Source organism: Schistocerca gregaria, chromosome 4 (genome assembly GCF_023897955.1).
Source record: "Schistocerca gregaria isolate iqSchGreg1 chromosome 4, iqSchGreg1.2, whole genome shotgun sequence".
NCBI lineage: Eukaryota > Metazoa > Arthropoda > Insecta > Orthoptera > Acrididae > Schistocerca > Schistocerca gregaria.
The window spans coordinates 239,200,548-239,220,706 of record NC_064923.1 but is presented as its reverse complement, the minus strand read 5'-3'; the positions used below and the strand labels follow the sequence as shown (position 1 = coordinate 239,220,706).

The following is a 20,159-nucleotide window of genomic DNA, read 5'->3' as shown; positions in this document are numbered from 1 at the left end:
CGGTGCATACCTACCCGTTAATATGCACAGGAGCTCGAAAACGAAACAATAGAATACTTTACCGATGTCAGCTATCAGTCTACGACTGAATCTAACTGGTCTCTTCTGCAGACATTCATGATATGTTATACGGAGCCATGTGGCGCAAGTGGTTAGCACACAGGACAACGGTTGAAACTCGCGTCTGGCTATCCTGATTTAGGTATCCCGTGGTTTTCCTAAATCGCTTCAGGAAAATACCGGGATGGTTCCTTTGACAGGGTACGGGTAAACTTCTTTCCCCATCTTCCGTAATCCGCTGGGACCGATGACCTCGGTGTTTGGTCTCCTCCCCCAAGTCAATCAATCAATCATAATACACTATGTGATCAAAAGTATCCAGGCATCCCCAAAAGCGAATGTTTTTCATATTAGGTGCATTGTGCTGCCTGCCACTGCCAGGTACCCCTTAGTACCAACCTCAGTAGTCATTAGACATCGTGAGAGAGCAGAATGGGTCACTCCGCGGGAGTCACGGACTTCGAAGATGGGCAGGTGATTGGGAGTCACTTGTGTCAAACGTCTGTAGGCAAGATTTTCACACTCCTAACCATCTCTAGGTCCACTGTTTCCGATGTGATAGAGAAGTGGAAACGTTAAGGAAGACGTACAGCGCAAAAGGGTACAGGCCGACCTCGTCTGTTGACTGACAGGGACCGCCGACAGTTGAAGACGGTCGTAATGTGTAATACGCACACATCTATCCAGACCATCACACAGGAATCCCAAACTGTGTCAGGATCCACTGCAAGTACTATGACAGTTAGACGGGAGGTGAGAAAACTTGGATTTCATGGTCGAGCGGCTGCTCATAAGCCACACATCACGTCGGTAAATGCCAAACGACGTCTCGCTTGGTGTAAGGAGCTTAAACATTGGACGATTGAACAGTGGAAAAACGTTTTGTGAAGTGAGGAATCACGCACGGCACTGTCACAACACATGCCTACATTGATGTTTCAAGTTGCATCTTCATTCCCATTGTTAATGTGACATTCGGGGATGGTCACTGAATGTTTCAACACGATCGAGCACCTGATCATAATGCACGGCCTGTGGCGGAGTGGTTACACAGCAATAACATGCCTGTAATGGACTGACTGCACAGAGTCCTGACCTGATTCCTGTAGAGCACCTTTGGGATGTTTTGGAACGCCGACCTCGTGCCCAGCCTCACCCACCGACATCGATACCTCTCTCCTGCGCAGCACTACGTGAAGAATGGGCTGCCATTCCCCTAGATTCCTTCAAACACCTGATTGAACGTATGACTGTGAGAGTGGAAGCTGTCATCGAGGCTAACGGTGAGCCAACACCATATTGAATTCCAGCATTACGGATAGTGAGCGCCACGAACGTGTACGTCATTTTTAGCCAAGTGTCCGGATATTTTTGACCACATAGTGTATGTGTCCTGGTAACCCTTACAAAACCATGTCGCTATTTAAGATGCAGTCAGGAAACGTTGTTCCTGTATAGTGAATAAACGACACTGCGGTTCACAGTTCCGTTTACAATTTGTTTCACAATTTATGCTGGTCTGGAACAGCGAATAAATTCCATTGTAACATATTTAAGGTACAACGGTACGGAAAGAAACAGGGATGAGAGAGGGAGGAAGTGGAAGGCGCAGTGTTGCTTTATCGCTGAAATCACTCGGCGGTTTTTGTGTGTAAAGCCCGCTTTGCTTATCTTCTCATTAAAGTCTATTCTCTTCTTCGGGAAGTGTAGCGTTTTATGTTCCTGTCTCTCTCTCTCTCTCTCTCTCTCTCTCTCTCTCTCTCTCTCTCTATCTCTCTCTCTCTCTCCCAGTCTTCATTATTTTCTTTTTTTGGTTTATTTTCCTCAAAATGGAAAAAAGAACACATTGACACCGGTGTGTCAGACCCACCATACTTGCTCCGGACACTGCGAGAGGGCTGTACAAGCAATGATCACACGCACGGCACAGCGGACACACCAGGAACCGCGGGTTGGCCATCGAATGGCGATAGCTGCGCAGCATTTGTGCACCGCCGCCGTCAGTGTCAGCCAGTTTGCCGTGGCATACGGAGCTCCATCGCAGTCTTTAACACTGGCAGCATGCCGCGACAACGTGGACGTGAACCGTATGTGCAGTTGACGGACTCTGAGCGAGGGCGTATAGTGGGCATGCGGGAGGCCGGGTGGACGTACCGCCGAATTGCTCAACACGTGGGGCGTGAGGTCTCCACAGTACATCGATGTTGTCGCCAGTGGTCGGCGGAAGGTGCACGTGCCCGTCGACCTGGGACCGGACCGCAGCGACGCACGGATGCACGCCAAGACCGTAGGATCCTACGCAGTGCCGTAGGGGACCGCACCGCCACTTCCCAGCAAATTAGGGACACTGTTGCTCCTGGGGTATCGGCGAGGACCATTCGCAACCGTCTCCATGACGCTGGGCTACGGTCCCGCACACCGTTAGGCCGTCTTCCGCTCACGCCCCAACATCGTGCAGCCCGCCTCCAGTGGTGTCGCGACAGGCGTGAATGGAGGGACGAATGGAGACGTGTCGTCTTCAGCGATGAGAGTCGCTTCTGCCTTGGTGCCAATGATGGTCGTATGCGTGTTTGGCGCCGTGCAGGTGAGCGCCACAATCAGGACTGCATACGACCGAGGCACACAGGGCCAACACCCGGCATCATGGTGTGGGGAGCGATCTCCTACACTGGCCGTACACCTCTCGTGATCGTCGAGGGGACACTGAATAGTGCACGGTACATCCAAACCGTCATCGAACCCGTCGTTCTACCATTCCTAGACCGGCAAGGGAACTTGCTGTTCCAACAGGACAATGCACGTCCGCATGTATCCCGTGCCACCTAATGTGCTCTAGAAGGTGTAAGTCAACTACCCTGGCCAGCAAGATCTCCGGATCTGTCCCCCATTGAGCATGTTTGGGACTGGAAGAAGCGTCGTCTCAAGCGGTCTGCACGTCCAGCACGAACGCTGGTCCAACTGAGGCGCCAGGTGGAAATGGCATGGCAAGCCGTTCCACAGAACTACATCCAGCATCTCTACGATCGTCTCCATGGGAGAATAGCAGCCTGCATTGCTGCGAAAGGTGGATATACACTGTACTAGTGCCGACATTGTGCCTGCTCTGTTGCCTGTGTCTATGTGCCTGTGGTTCTGTCATTGTGATCATGTGATGTATCTGACCCCAGGAATGTATCAATAAAGTTTCCCCTTCCTGGGACAATGAATTCACGGTGTTCTTATTTCAATTTCCAGGAGTGTAGTTATGCTGTGTCTGAGACTTTCTAGCTAGACGTTTGATTGCTGTAGTTTCAATATACTACGTTTTCCCCCGAATATCAGTGTGCATGACTAGTAGATAACAACGGAAATAGGACAAAATGCAATAATTTTCTGGCACAATTAGGTATTACAACTATAAAACATTTTATTTCTCTTTTAATTACTCGTTTTATGATTTTTGGGTCTTAAATTCTGAGTTTAAAGCGTTTCTTCAAAGGGGTGTGAATTTCCATAGTGTGTATATTTCTGTGCATTTTGTAGTCCTTTCAGTTCGGATTACACAAGTTATTCAATTTCTTTATCAGTTCAGTTCTATAAAGAAACTGAAGTAGTTCTCCTAGAAACAATTAGCTCGTCATAAACACATTTTGATATTGTACACGATGACTCGCGCATGAGCACGTATGTTTTATGATCGTTAGTTCGTATCCTTATTTCATCTAGACAAGTAATCACTGGCGAGAATATCTAGAAACGACCTTTTCTCCATCCCTCCCTCTCTCTCTCTCCTCTCTCTCTCTCTCTCCGTCCCTCCATCCTTGTTGCCCCTCTCCCTTTGAATCGTTCTCCACTTTCCTTGAATTTACACCCTTACCCACTCCTCTATCCTGGTCAGAAGGTTCTAATCATGTTATAATTACCGTCATTTCCGTTGACCTCGGTTTCCGAGAAAGTGAGTACCCACTGCTGTAGAATGCGCAACTTCCTTAGTCTGTCTTGTGTGTTTCTGCGAGTAAAAGCATTTCAGAAAGAAGAGATGAGCGACCGTAAATCATGAAAAAGTTTTACTCTAAGCTCGTCATTATGATGCCAAAACGTGTTCAAGAAGAGGCAACACATACCCTATAATGTCGCCACATTGTGGAAGACTCGGCAAGATTCTTCCTCCGTTTGACATTAAGCAAGAGACACACGTGAAATTTTTCGTTACAGTTACATGCTACATATGAAATGTCTTAACATGTGACAGAGATATCACTGCCAATTTAGGATATTCGGGAATATGGCAACAATGTCGTCACATTAACAGAAAAGAATGTTCCTGTTAGAAAGACAAGACGTATTCGCAAATTTCAGTTCCTCGGAAAAGGTTTTATCTTAATTTTATTTCAAGCTATTTTTTCTTTCACTGCCACGAACTACAAACTGGGCAGCTGTCACGTGTTCAACGCTGACATCCAAAGTCATTATAATGCGTAAGCAGTGACCATCATGCGCAGCAGCTAGTAAATAAGTTGACTAAAACAGACAACACCTGTTAAAAAAGAACGCTATTCATGAAATTAAAATTACATTCGCCTTATCCTATCACATATGAGAACGAGAAAATAGCTTTCTCACTGCATTGTTTTTCTACACAATATAGATTTTGAAAAGAAACTTCTAGCGCTTCCATCTTTAACCAGCTCCTCCATACGGCATTTACGGAGTTTTTAAGGAAAATCACACATAACATTTGACAAAAGTTGTCTACCGGTCTGCTATCCACCAATTAACGCCTACTACATATCGGACTTAATATGAACGGTCAATACAGCCGGTGTCCCGCCATAGACACCCAGCCAATGTTTAAATTCTGAATAAAAATCGTTATCAATGGCTGCCGAAGGCTTTCGCCATAAGAAGTCGCACCCGTTCTGAAAGCGACCTTGTCAAACAGGGCGAAAGAGCGGACAGAGGTTCAGGGCACTCTCTGGCTATTAGAGTGGAAGATGACCCCTAAAGTGCGGAAGAATCAGAAATGATCAACGACGAATATAAACCGGAACAGAAGAGAATAAATGCATTTGAGATGTGATGCTACAGAAGGATGTTGAAATCTAGGTGGACGGTTAAGGTCCTTTGCAGAATCGACTTCTGCAAAACAATGACATGAAGAAGTGACAGGATGATAGGATATGTTTTGAGACATCGTGGAGTAACCTCCTTCGTACTACATCGAACTGTAGATGGTAAAAATTGTGGCGATAGATAGATATTGGAGTACACTGAGGAAATAATTGATGAGATAGGATGCACGTGCTACTGTGAGATGAAGAGGTTAGGAAAGGAGAGGAGTTCGCAATGGGCCGCATCAAACCACTCAGTAGACTGATGACAAAAGAAATAAAACATTTCGAAGTCGTTTAACGTCAAGTAGAGTTCGTTGCGAAGGCGCAAGCCTTGCGTCTAAGTAGCATGTTGAACCAACACTGCTCAGCTTAACTACTAGGAAATATGTCTCCTTTTCAGTAACTGGAAAAATACCTCCTTAAAACAACTTCTCCTACAATCCTTTAATAACAAGTTCACTCTTACAGAGAAAGCATTTTTCTGTTACATACGCGCTGGACTTGCCACACACATACATCCCTCAACATATGGTAGTAGAAATCTTAGCTTATTGTGAAAGGAGGGATATGTTTGCTCAGTGGATGGCCTCTCAGTGTGAGCAAAAACACTGACCGTAAAGTAGCTGTCTGAGGCTCCAGCTGACATGAAGAATATTATGAAGAATTTTTGTGCCACAGTGGTTTGTTTAGATCTGTGTGCCGTTTGCACTACAACATCTTGTGAATAGTCCTGAAAAGGCATAAAGACCAATGCAAAACTAAACTGCATTATAACATGAGTGGCAGTATATAACTGTTGCATTTTACATCTTATCAAATGCGTTTTTGACAACCACACAACATCTAAAGTGACGCTAGATACTCAAATATTCTTGTGCACTACAGACTATGACGGTATGTTGCTGACGAATACATTACTGTTAATAGAAAAAATTGTCGTTGGAAGTTGGGTATGATAGCTTGAAATCGGTAATGGCATAAAAAGATTTTTAAAGTTACTTGACGCTAAATGCGTTCTTCACCAACAACGTCCCTCTAAGTTCTGATACTCTGCAGGCGGAATATTTTTCACGAAGCGCTTTGAATAACTATTGCCTAGTTTGTAGGCAATCCTATTTCATACGTAACCGAGGATCTAGTTCCTGTGAAAAATTTCAGTTGGGGATTGTAAGCCAGCCGCTGTAGCCGAGCGGTTCTAGGAGCTTTAGTCCGGAACCGCGCTCCTGTTACGGTCCCAGGTTCGAAACCTGCCTCGGGTATGGATGTGTGTGATGTCCTTAGGTTAGTTAGGTTTAAGTAGTTCTAAGTCCTAGGGGACTGATGACCTCAGATGTTAAGTCCCATAGTGCTCAGAGCCATTTGATTCACTTTGTGTCCGCAATCTCCTATGAAATGTGGAATTGGCCACTAGATGTCACAAGAGGCGACGGATCCGTATAAACAGAGGCGGGGTTACTATGTTTTCAATTGGGAAGTAGAAACAAAAGAGTGGATCAGTCAGCTGAGCTCAATGTTTTCAAATGTGGACTAGCCATTGGATATCACGCGAGTAACAATCTCTCAAGGACATTTCTTTACTGTGTGCCATCAGGCCATGAAGCCCGGCTGCCGTGTCATACTCAGCCCACAGACGTCACTGAGTGCGAATATGGAGAGGCATGTGGTCAGCACACCGCTCTCATGGGCGTATGTCAGTTTACGAGACCGGACCGCTACGTCTCAATCCAGTATTTCCTCAGTTCGCCCCACAAGGGCTGAGTGTACCCCGCCTGCCAACAGCGCTCGGCAGGCCAGATGGTCACCCATCCAAGTGCTAGCCCAGCCCGGCAGCGCTTAACTCCGGTAATTCGACGGGAACAGGTTTTACTACTGCCACAAGGCCATTGGCATCAAGGACTTGTCAACCCTTCTAAAGCTGCCCAAGACTACTGTCGGCGATGGGATTCTGGAGTGGGAACGTGAAGGAAAAACCCAGCTAAACGACAACCCGGTAAACCTCATGCAATGACGAAGAGGGATAGTCGAACGTTGCAAACGAAAGTTGTACAGGAGCGCATGATATCAGCGGACGGAACCACTCGTGAATTCCAAAGCGCTGCCAGCAATCCAGCAAGGACAATGACTATGCAAAGAGCGTTAAAAAGAACGAGATGTAATGGTCGGAACGAGATCTAATGGTAGAGCAGCTCTTCATCATCCTTACAGTTCTGTAGTAAACGCTGAACCACGCTGGAGCTGGTGTAAAGAGCAACGTCACTGAACTTTGGATGACTGGGAACGAGTGATTTTCAGTGATAAATCACGCTATCCCCTGTGGTAATGCGATGGAAGGGTCTGATTTTAGTGGATGAATGAGGAACGTCATCTGCCATTATTTTTAAGTACGGAGGACGTTAGGTACTGGGGGTATTTTTCGTTGTTAGGGTCTGATCCTTTTATTGTGCTTGAGAGAACGATAAATGTGGAAGGATATGAACACATTGTACTGCATTGTGTACTGCATACGGTAGAGGAAGAGGTCAGAGATCCTGATTATTTGTTTCACCATGACAATGCAACCTGTCAAAGCAGCACCTGTGAGGCAAGTGTCAACGGACAATAACATTCCTGAAATAGTTTGGCATCTCTGTCGCCCCAACCTGAACCCAAGGGAACTACTTTGGGATGAGTTACTATGTCGACTTCGCTCCGCATACCAGCGTGCAAGATCACTACGTGCTCTGCTCTTTGATCCTGAGGAAGAATGGACTCCCATTACACGACAAGTAGATTCGCATTGAAAGTATTCCAAGCAGAGTTGAAGCTGTCGTAAAGGCGAAAGGTGTACACATCCCAATACTCATGTACACTAGTATCAGATACTGTGTTCTAAAAGCGAAAGGTGCTTACTGGTTCAGTGCGGGGCTTTGAGAAGCTCCGTCAAAAAATTCTATACGGTTTCAACCAAAAGAGGGCATGATGTTACTAAATTTTCCGATTCTAAACCACGGAAATAATATTGTACTATTTTTATACCAGTTTATTGCCTCACGATCGCTTGAATACACATAAAATATTCACATTAGCGGTTTCTGAAAGTAGTGAGCATCTTCAGACATGCTCAATCCACTAAACGCTTCGTACGGACATATAAAAATACATTTGAAATCACCTAAAATATTTTAATAATTCTATGTCATTTTGCCACATGGCAAAAAGGTTACTTTTAAGTGTGACAAAAAGTCCTACGACAGTAAACAAATATCGATCGAGCTACTGTCAACACACTGTATTCAGAGCATGCTGTAATGACAGATAAAGATCTCTTATTGCAGTAGGAACAACAGATTGATTGAGAGGTGTGAGTGAATTCAATTTATCTGTTATGACAGTGTTCTTTACCTCATGCAGTGTTGAAGAAAATATCATCTCAACATTATTAGTTGTAACTATAATATTGAACTCGAATGGGGAAAGAGAAAAACCACAAAAGCCTAACTGCTGAACCAGCGAAAAAATTCTATGAATGTTGGGCTAATCTGAAAGAAGAAAGCTAGGTAACAAAGATATTTTCACAAAATTAGTTTCTGATACACAGTTGGCTCTTATAATTACTCAGAAGTTTATGCTAACACTGCATTGTACCAAAACAACAAACACCATATCTTTACTGTAAGTTGTCAACTAACAGAAGCAAACCGGCTACAGCATAAGCGCGCACAAATGGCAATCGTTTAGTTTAAGTTGTTCGCTCACTAAGGCGTCGTACTCCCAGATTTGTGTTCCCCACTGAAAAACAACAGTTTTGTCTACGTAGGTAAGATCGCAGATAAGCTATTCCATATGGAGCACTGAGACCACACATCTACTTTGTTTTAGAATTGCCTTCTCCTCTCGCGACGTTGATACGAGCGTTATATGTTACGTTTTTCGAAGGAACCTCGGACGAGGTGTAGCTAAATAAGAAATGACCATTCGATGCACCTCAACTAATATTGAATTGTCATACTGTATATGACAATGTTAAAGTGAACTTCGTGACGAGGATAGTGTGAAACTACAAAATCTTCATACCAAACAGGTAAGTATTCATTTTTGGGGCTTATTTAAAGAAGCCCTTGCACGAAACTATACAGTGCCGTCATGAACACGGAAAAGCGAGTGGTGTAGACCAACTGAGCGATTTGTTTTCTAACAATTACTGTCGCCAGATGATACGCATTTTCTACAAATATATACAGTAACAGGTCTACACTTATATAACTTCGTTAATTCTTTCGCTAAGTGGGACATCTGAATTAATGCTGTGGTTCCGGATATTCTGAAGAGGATGGTTGGATCGGACGTCGAAATATTACCCTTGAAATGGGAACTCGGAAAAACACCCAGAAGCATACTATTAATCAATTACTCCGAGAGAACCTGAGAGATCGAATAATATGCTGTTCGTGGCATGTAACTACCGTTAAAAAATCGCGCTTTTGTTTGCAAAGTAAAGTGTTTTGTAAAGTGCCATCACGGGCTCGCTTAAAGGAAAGGAATTTCTTACATTGCTTTCAAGTACGTAAGTTACGAAATTACATGTAGCATCCTGTCTATACTTACCGATAGGCAGTGCCTGGTACTCGGGGTGGAACAGTTCGAGCTCCTCAGAAGCGTAACAGAGGAACAGCGGAGGCTTCTCGGCAGCACCAGGGTTCGAGTAGTGGTCACCATTCGCACCCAGTACCTGCTGGACACAACAGCTCACTGCAGATGTCACTAGCTACTGCCACATTAACTGTACAAACTATAGAATTGCATTTACCCATTTATGGATGACTACTCTCATAAACGTGTCTATTTATCACAATGAACGTACCATTCAGTTGCTAAAATTTGCTAAGTTTGACGAATGTTGCTGCAATAGAAAAATATGTGTTTGAGTTTTCTTCATAAGCCAAAGTCCTCGCCGCAGTGGTAGCACAGGTTCCCATCGGATCACCTATTTTAACCCCCCATTAGTCTCCTGGGGTCATTTTTGATCCCAGCATAAACATTATTTTATTTATCTCTGGCATGACGCCACTCGTGAGCCAAAGACTGTATGCATTCTCTTAGAAGTCAATTGTCTTCAAGGAAACGTGTTAGTGCAAGTCGTGACATTGTTTGTTACAGAGTAATTGGATTTTGGGCTCGCTGAAGACCTCAGGCAAGTACTTACGTGCACATTATTTCCGTATATTTCATTGTGTTTTTTGAGTTGCGTGTGTGATCTAACAAAGAGTAGTGACTCTATTCGCATCCACGGATATGTTACGATGGCGGAAGAGGTTATGGACTATTTAGATTACATAGAAAATGAATCTAAAGAAGAAGAACGAAGCCAGGAACATGATTCCGAAATAAGTGATTGTTAAGGTGAACACAGTGCCCACAATACAAACAACCATTTCTGATTTGGATGTAACAGAAGACGACATCTCTGAAAATGATTCTGGTGGTTACTACTATGGGAAAATGAGGTTCAAATGGTCACGAAACCCGCCCAGTTGTTCTAGAACTAGAAAATCTAATATTATTGTTCAGTTACGGGGTTGATAGGACCTCCTCGGCAATGTAAGCCTTCTACGCCAATTAAAGAATGATATTTGCTTATAACAGATGGTATGCTAAACACTATAGTAGATCAGGCAAACGCACAAATTTCTGAAGGGAGTGCAAATTCTGGTGTGACAGAGACTTATGTTGATCATGTGTCTCTAGAAGAAATGAGAGCTTTTTCGCATTGATTTATCTCTCAGATGCTAGTAAATCAAATCATGACAATGCACACACGCTTTTTGTTACCGAGCTAACTTAAAGACCAATATTTAGAACAAAAATGTCCAAGGAACGGTTTATTTCTTCTGTCTGTTATCAGATTTGATAACCGAGCAACAAGGGAACAGAGAAAACAATGAGGTGACAAGTTGGCCGCTATCTCTGAATTGTTTATTAAGTTTATATCCAACTTTGCTGTAAATTATAGCTGCTCATAATTTGCAACAGTTGATGCAATGCTAGTAGGTTTTCGTGGACATTGTTCTTTTAGACTGTATCTACAAAACAAACCCCAAAAATATTTATTGAAAAATATGTGTTTGTGTTGTGCAAAATACCACTATGTGCTAAAAGCTTTTATTTATTCAGGGAAGGCGACAACGCCAAATCCATCAAAACTAAGCATCCCAACACAATCTGTTCTGAAGCCGGTTCAACATATTGCTAAGACAAACAGAAACGTAAGTGGAGATACCGTAAGTGATGAACTGGCTAATGAATTACAAAGGATTGGTCAGACATACGTCAGTATACTTTGAAAACAGAAACGTAAAATTCTGGCAGAACTCTTGCCCAATAAATCATATGAAGTGGAACACGCAAAATTTGGTTTCACAAATGGTTTAACACTATGCTCCTATGTCCCCAAGAAAAGTGTATCAGTAGTAAAACAAAAATCGCTCTGAGCACTATCGGACTTAACATGTGAGGTCATCAGTCCCCTAGAACTTAGAACTACTTAAATCTAACTAACCAAAGGACAGTTCACACACATCGATGGCGGAGGCAGGATTCGACCCTGCGACCGTAGTGCCTACAACCGCTCGGTCACAGCGGCCGGCAAATCAGTAGTCATGCTGTCATTAATGGATCATGACAAGCGCATTGATCAGCAGAGTGGTAAACCTGATATTACTCTACTTTAGAATTCTGCAAAGTGAAGATGTAAAAGGTGGCCACTAGCCAGATGGTGGGTTATAATGGATATTGACGTTGTTAACAATTACGTAATATGATAGTAGTCCAATCCAACCACAAATATGTCACTTTGTCGATTTATGAAAGAACTGTCAACAACTCCAGCAGAAAAGCACATGAAACAACTTGCTGCTGTACCAACTCTACCAACAAGTTTGAAAACATTAATTAAACATCAACTCATGTGGCCCTAAGAAGCGCCAAAGATGTAACTTTTGGTCAAGAAATCATGACAAAAAAGTGTCGGTCACTTGTTCAAGATGTAACAAATATGTCTGCAAAAACCACTCTCAGCAGAAGATATTATGTGCACAATGCAACAAAGAGTAACATTACTATAGACAACAATATTTTAGAAATTGGAATTTTTGTTAAGCATAAAGTAACAGCTGTTAATTTCTTTACTATGCATTAAAAATTACATTTCCCCTTTCAGAGATTAAATTGTACCTTAATGAACTGGGCACACTAGGAAAAAAATGAGTTATTACTAAAATGAAAAATTTGTTACTTTAAAATTACTTCTGCATTGAGAATTGAAAAAATGTAGACATTAAAAAAAGTATGTTTTGTATGAGTTTCTGGCTTTCTTACACCTCATATTTAGATTAAAGCAGTTATAAACAAGTTAAAGTGAATGTATATACGACAATTACCATAAAAATCTGAATCAAGGTAAATGGAGATACTAATAATTTTTGGAATCACTAATGACCGGACGATAGTAGTTCTGAGAGTCAAAAATATCGATAGTAACTCAGGGTTAAGGGGGGTAGGACGTCAAACGGGCTGACTTTGAGCAAGAGAGGCACCACAGGACATTTTAATTTGCACTGTCTATACTTTTACAAATAAATTCATAAAACTTTGTCAGCATGACAATTAAGGATACAAGATTCATACTCATAACAGTGGAAATTCAAAAACATAACAAAATAAATTTTACATATAAATTCATAAAACTTTGTCAACATGACCATTAAGGATACAAGATTCATACTCATAGCAGTGGAAATTCAAAAACATAACAAAATAAATTTTTTGTACATGTGAAATTTCATCATTTTTTCACTTACTATTCGCTGAATTTGTTGGTATGGGTACACTTTTCCTCATAAGTAAGAGAGATTCTTCAATGAATTTAGCACTGCTTACTAAACACAAACTCCTCAATGCAAAACTCAAAATTTTTCCAAATCTATTTAAAACCGTGGTAAAAATTGAGATAATTAACAAAAAAAATTTAGTTTTTTCTAAACATGAAATTTAAAATGTAACAGCTCATTCGATGAAGACAAAATCGGTAATGGTAATGAAAAGAATTTCTGGCGATCTTGGAAAACTTGATTTATTCAAGAATAATATTGAATAACATAGGCCATTATTATCTGGTGAAATTTCTCCGGGCGTACGTTCTGATCTTCTACTGTAACAGAGAGTCGACAACATATCTGACCCAAGAAAGCTCACACATTGCTACATTGGTGAGTACTTATGTTGCGGAAAGAGGAATTTCTCTGAATTGAAGTTCTATTTTCTTGTTCCTCAAGACTTTCACTTTTCCTTTCTTTCACGTTACCTCCAGCAACGAAGAAAATGGTATCTCACTAGCCATTTGACTTTTACCTCAGTCGCCATGTTTCGCTTTTTTTGTGTCATCCGGAAGGTGTTGAACTGTTGATAAGATGCAGAGTGTCCTACAATCCTATCGTTCCGCTTAGAGGACGCCTTATTAGAATTTTCACATTTTTTAATGACACTCTGCCATCGGAAAGACATTTTTTTCAAGGACTCAACATCACATGTTTTAATTTTCTGCAAAATTTAACATTGTTTGTTGCAGTTTGCTACAACATATATTAATGATCTGTTTTACATTAAATGTAAGGATGGAAAGAAAATTCTAGTTTAACGTCCCGTTGGCAACAAGGTCATTAGAGACAGGGTACAAGCTCAGATTACGAAAGGATGGTGAAGGACCATGCCCGTACCCATTTCGAAAGAACCATCCTGGCATTTGTTGGAACAATTTGGGGAAATCAGGGGAAACCTCAATCTGACGGCCTACAAGGGAATATGAAGTGTATCCAGAACGCGAGTCAGTGTGTTAACAACTGGGTTACCAAACTGCATGATTTGTTTCTTGTATTACATTTACGACAGTCTGATCATGTTACCTAATAATTATTCTCTTCGTTACATACTTGTCAGAAGCATGAATGCTAAAGTATGTCTAATAACTACTGCGTCCGAACAGACCTGAGAAGACCCAGTGACACCGACCGACCGCCACGTTACCCTCGGCGCACAGACTTCATCGCATACGGAAGTAGAGGGAATGGGATCAGCTCACCACCCTTCCGGCTGTTGTCAGGTATCAAGACCTGCAGCCGCTGCTTCTCGCCTCAAGTAGCTCCTCAACTGGCCTCACAAGAGCTGAATACAGTCCCACTTACTAACAGCGCACGACAGGCCCCTCCAAGTACTAACCACGCCCGACTGTGCTTAACTTCGGTGATCTAACAGAAACTGGTGTGTCCACAGCGACAAGGCCGTTGGCACATCAACATAAACGATCGAATAATTTTACATTAGGGAAATACATTACTGGCCATTAAAATTGCTACACCACGAAGATGTGATACAGATGCGAAATTTAACCGACAGAAAGAAGATGCTGTGATATGCAAATAATTAGCTTTCCAGAGCATTCACACAAGGTTGGCGCCGTGGCGACACCTACAACGTGCTGAAATGAGGATGCTTCCAACCGATTTCTCATACATAAACCGCAGTTGACCGGCGTTGCCTGGTGAAACGTTGTTGTGATGCCTCGTGTAAGGAGGAGAAATGCGTACCGTCACGTTTCCGACTATGATACAGGTCGGATTGTAACCTATCGCGATTGAGGTTTAACGTATCGCGACATTGCTGCTCCCGTTGGTCGAGATCCAATGACTGTTAGCAGAATATGGAATCGGTGGCTTCAGGAGGGTAATACGGAACGCCGTGCTGGATCCTAACGGCCTCGTATCACTAGCAGTCGAGATGATAGACATCTTATCCGCATAGCTGTAACGGATCGTGCAGCCACGTCTCGATCCCTGAGTCAACAAATGGATAGATTAGCAAGACAACAACCATCTGCACGAACAGATCGACGACGTTTGCAGCAACATGGAATATCAGCTCAGAGACCATGGCTGCGGTTACCCTTGATGCTGCATCAGAGACAGGAGTGCCTGCGATGGTGTACTCAACGACGAACCTGGCTGCACGAATGGCAAAACGTCATTTTTCCGGATGAATCCAGGTTCTGTTTACAGCATCATGATGGTCGCATCCGTGTTTGGCGACATCACGGTGAACGCACATTGGAAGCGTGTATTCGCCATCGCCATACTGGCGTATCACCCAGCGTGATGGTATGGGGTGCCATTGGTTACACGTCTCGGTCGCCTCTTGTTCGCATTGACGGCACTTTGAACAGTCGACGTTACCTTTGAGATGTGTTACGACCCGTGGCTCTACCCTTCATTCGATCCCTGCGAAACCCTACATATCAGCAGGATAATGCACGATCGCATGTTGCAGGTCCTGTACGCCCTTTCTGAATACAGCAGATGTTCGACTGCTGCCTTGGCCAGCACATTCTCCAGATCTCTCACCAACTGAAAACGTCTGGTCAATGGTGGCCGAACGGACTGGCTCGTCACAATATGCCAGTCACTACTCTTGATGCACTGTGGTATCGTGTTGAAGCTGCATGGGCAGCGGTACCTGTACACGCCATCCAAGCTCTGTTTGACTCAATGCCCAGGCGTATCAAGGCCGTTCTTACGACCAGAGGTGGTTGTTCTGGGTACTGATTTCTCAGGATCCATGCATCCAAACTGGGTGAAAATATAATTACATATCAGTTCTAGTATAATGTATTTGTCCAATGAATACCCGTTTATCATCTGGATATCTTCTTGGTGTGGCAATTTTAAGGGCCAGTAGTGTACTCAGATCCGTATCGGATAACAATTGGATTTCTGCTCTTGTGACGGAAAAACAGTTTCATCTCGACGGTAAGGAGCAGATGACATTTACTCACCAGCTGCCTTTGGTTGTTTAGCGGAACTTCTGCTGCCACTCCTCGGTACTCTCCGGCGGCCGACCTGTGTCTCTGTCTCTTCCGCCGATATCTGCAACATTCGATGAACCCGTGACAAGAGTAAAAGTCGTAGAACCGCGATTACCTTAGCAGCTACAAGAACCTGTGAAGAATCGTTGCATCTGGAACTGCTGAAACTAGCTGTTTTCTCTGAGTTACCAGGCACAGCTCATGCAGACGTCTGCAAGCAAGGAACTAATTGATAAGAATCTAGCTAAGAAAACAGCCCGATCAAGGAAAACAGTAAGCTAAAGCAAAATGCTTATAAGCGCATAAAAGAAAAAAATACTAAGAGACGAGTTTACAAACATATAAAGACTGAGTGGCAGCGAACAGAAAGTGATGAAAAAATAAAACAATATTTTCTTATGAGCTGCCAAAGTTTAACGATCGAGTTACCACTATCACAGAACATTACAGCCATGTTAACACTTAATGGAAAACTGAAAGCATACTACAAACGTGCCGGCCGGTGTGGCCGTGATGTTCTAGGCGCTTCTATTTGGAACCGCGTCACAGGTTCGAATCCTGCCTCGGGCATGGATGTGTGTGATATCCTTAGATTAGTTAGGTTTAATCGGTTCTAAGTCCTAGGCGACTGATGACCTCAGAAGTTAAGTCGCATAGTGCTCAGAGCTATTTGAACCATTTTTTTTACTACAAACGCTTCAAATATTTACTGATGCACTGTGCAGATGTAATGCGGAGACAGAAGTACTTATCATCTATTTAGCCTGCAGTAATTATAGGCTCCCTCAAGAAGCTAATTACTCTAAAAGGAGGACGATGTTCTTTCATTACATCAAGCTTAGATGAAAAATTCATAACTTTCTTAACTCAACATGTTTCTCAGTTGTGTGACAGTCTTTTACTGTCAAAAACAGGGTGATTCCGTGACGACGATACAAAATTTCAGGGATGACGGTCAAGAGTAATTGTATGAAAGAGAGGTGAAGGACCTTGGTTCGGAAACGATCGAGTCGAAAGTTACAAGTGAAACTCGTTCTGGTACTTCTGACCGTAGAACACATGTACTTGTATTGTTGTTGCTAAGATTGCAGGGTAGGTTACTTTCAGGTACGGACCAAAACAGAAAAAAGTCCTCTAAACATGGGATCTAAAATGCATATCATAAGAGCTCTGGGCATTTGTTCAGAGTAAGTGACCTGTTTCGTAGTAGCGAATATGAACATATGCCCATATATCTTAAGATATGAATTTTAGATCCCATTTTACTGGACATTTTTGTCTTGTTTTGGTCCATACTACAGCCTCTCCAAGTTGCCTGCCCTACAATATTAACAACAACGGTAGAGGTACATATATTCCATTGTCAGAGGTTTCACGACGAATTTCCCTTATAACTTTGGACTTGGCCGTTTCCGGAACAAGGTCCCTCTCATCGAACTGATACACTTACCCTTCTCCAACATCCCCGAAAGTTTGAAAGATCGTCATGGAATCGCCTTGTATGACTTAAGCCACACTTTGAAAACCCTGATTGTATGCTAGAGGGCTAACAGATTTGTAATGATAAACTAGATAAAGATCCATACAGGTAGATACAAATCTGATGTTTCAGTAATTTTTAAATGTTGGTTTAATCTAATTTCTTATTTGAAAAAAAAGTACCCGAAACAGCTGCAAGAGTTGTTTTTTCTTTGTCAGTAACGTTTTATGTTATCCTTCACATCTGTAATATTATAATGTAATGGTAATAAATAATTAATATCAATAAAAAGCTGTATCGTTGCACAAAAAGTAGATGAATAAAGAAAATAAACTGAATGGTGGACGTACATGCACTAGTAGAGATGTGCTGCGGTCCTCCCAGCACATCAGCCTGTGAGCGTGTGGATAAACATGACGTCAACGTGTTACACGTACTCTTCACGTTGCCCTATAGGCTACTTTAATTCAGTACAGATGCTTTAGGATAGTTCTCCCCTCCGGGGTAATACAAAATTTTCTGGGAGGTGAAAAAAGTTTTCTATTGTGGTTCATCTACATCTACATCTTCATTTAAACTCCGCAAGCCACCCAATGGTGTGTTGCGGAGGGCACTTTACGTGCGACTGTCAGTACCTCCCTTTCCTGTTCCAGTCGCATATGGTTCGCGGGCAGAACGACTGCCGGAAAGCCTCCGTGCGCGCTCGAATCTCTCTAATTCTACATTCGTGATCTCCTCGGGGAGTATAAGTAGGGGGAAGCAATATACCTCACCCAGAAACGCACCCTCTCGAAACCTGGACAGCAAGCTACACCACGATGCAGAGCGCCCCTCTTGCAGAGTCTGCCACTTGAATTTGCTAAACATCTCCGTAACGCTATCACGCCCGCATCTCGAGGTCGTGCGGTAGCGTTCTCGCTTCCCACGCCCGGGTTCACGAGTTCGATTCCCGGCGGGGTCAGGGATTTTCTCTGCCTCGTGATGGCTGGGTGTTGTTGTACGTCCTTAGGTTAGTTAGGTTTAAGTAGTTCTAAGTTCTATGGGACTGATGGCCATAGATGTTAAGTCCCATAGTGCTCAGAGCCATTTGAACCATTTTTGAACGCTATCACGCTTACCAAATAACCCTGTGACGAAACGCGCCGCTCTTCTTTGGATCTTTTCTATCTCTTCCGTCAACCCGACCTGGTACGGATCCCACACTGATGAGCAACACTCATGTATAGCTCGAACGAGTGTTTTGTAAGCCACCTTCTTTGTTGATGGACTACATTTTCTAAGGACTCTCCCAATGAATCTCAGCCTGGCACCCGCCTTACCAACAATTAATTTTATATGATCATTCCACTTCAAATCGTTCCGCACGCATACTCCCAGATATTTTACAGAAGTAACTGCTACCAGTGTTCGTTCCGCTATCATATAATCATACAATAAAGGATCCTTCTTTCTATGTACTCGCAATACACTACATTGGTCTATGTTAAGGGTCAGTTGCCACTCCCTGCACCAAGTGCTTATCCGCTGCAGATCTTCCTGCATTTCACTGCAATTTCTTAATGCTGCAACGTCTCTACATACTCCAGCATCATCCGCGAAAAGCCGCATGGAACTTCCGATACTATCTACTAGCTAACTAACTTTATAAATATCTTTATTGTGACTCTTTCGCTAGACAAATATTTCACACTGTTAAGACTAACACCAATCAAATGAATAATTTTAGCCCAGTAGCCATCGAACTACGTCCAGAGATATCACGTGTTCCTATCGGTGAACTGGAAAATACACATCACTAACTGTCCAGACCAATTCTCCAGCTAGAGCCCAACTTCCACAAAGAGCAAGTACGATTAAAGTTAAAGGCAACAGCTAAACGTCACACGGAAATAGTACAATTCTAGTTTCCACGGAAACAAATGGAATTTATGAGCATCAATCTTAACCCAACAATTACGCTTTGTTCACTGAATGCTACATCCAGTACTATCCGCTTTTTGATATAAGGCCTCTCCTGACGTGCATACGCATCTTCATAATATAGCAACACTTGGCTGGATAACTGGGAAGGGACTATACACTGTTCCACACCTGTGCATGGGAATGCTTTTCCGGACTGTTGAAGTCTGTCTGTGTCTTAAAAGTAACATCGGAGATCGTTCACAGTCGACTTCACAGATGCACTTCGAAACACCACATCCGACCTAGAGGGCACAAGACGCCACCCTGTTTCTGCGACGGCTGTCCTTTGCCAGGCCTTGCAGCCTATCAGCTTCCGAAGCAGAGTGCTGGCGGAATTAGTTATTTTCTGGATCCACTAGTAGCATTACTGTGCGAAAACTGATACCTGCCAAGTGTTTGATCTCTACTCATTTAGGCACGTTAGGGATTCTCTAGTAGCAGCACTCCGCAAAATCTGTTCTCTGTCAAGTGTTTGACCTCAACACGTTTACGCAGGTTATGGAAAGATAGGCCTATTGTCGCCAGGCTGATCAAAAGTACCCTGCACCAGATGCCGTAAACCAGCTCTGGCGTCCACAGTAACCAACAATAATGGACAGTAAGTGACTTGTTACAACTTGCAAGCCAATGTTCGTGAATTTTAACAGCACAAAATGAGTTTTCTTCATAAATCGGA

The 20,159-nt window shown here is 43.0% G+C and overlaps 1 protein-coding gene across 1 annotated transcript in view; it reads right to left on the bottom strand.

Annotated features, from left to right (window-relative positions):
- LOC126266826 (uncharacterized) overlaps window positions 1-20,159 on the bottom strand; it is a 380,815-nt gene that overhangs the window by 1,703 nt on the left and 358,953 nt on the right. Inside the window, exons 4-5 of the mRNA XM_049971380.1 lie at window positions 16,012-16,102; window positions 9,738-9,861 (exon numbers count right to left, since the gene is read on the bottom strand). Of these exons, the coding sequence (XP_049827337.1) occupies window positions 9,738-9,861; window positions 16,012-16,102 (215 nt within the window). The remainder of the gene's footprint in view (window positions 1-9,737; window positions 9,862-16,011; window positions 16,103-20,159) is intronic.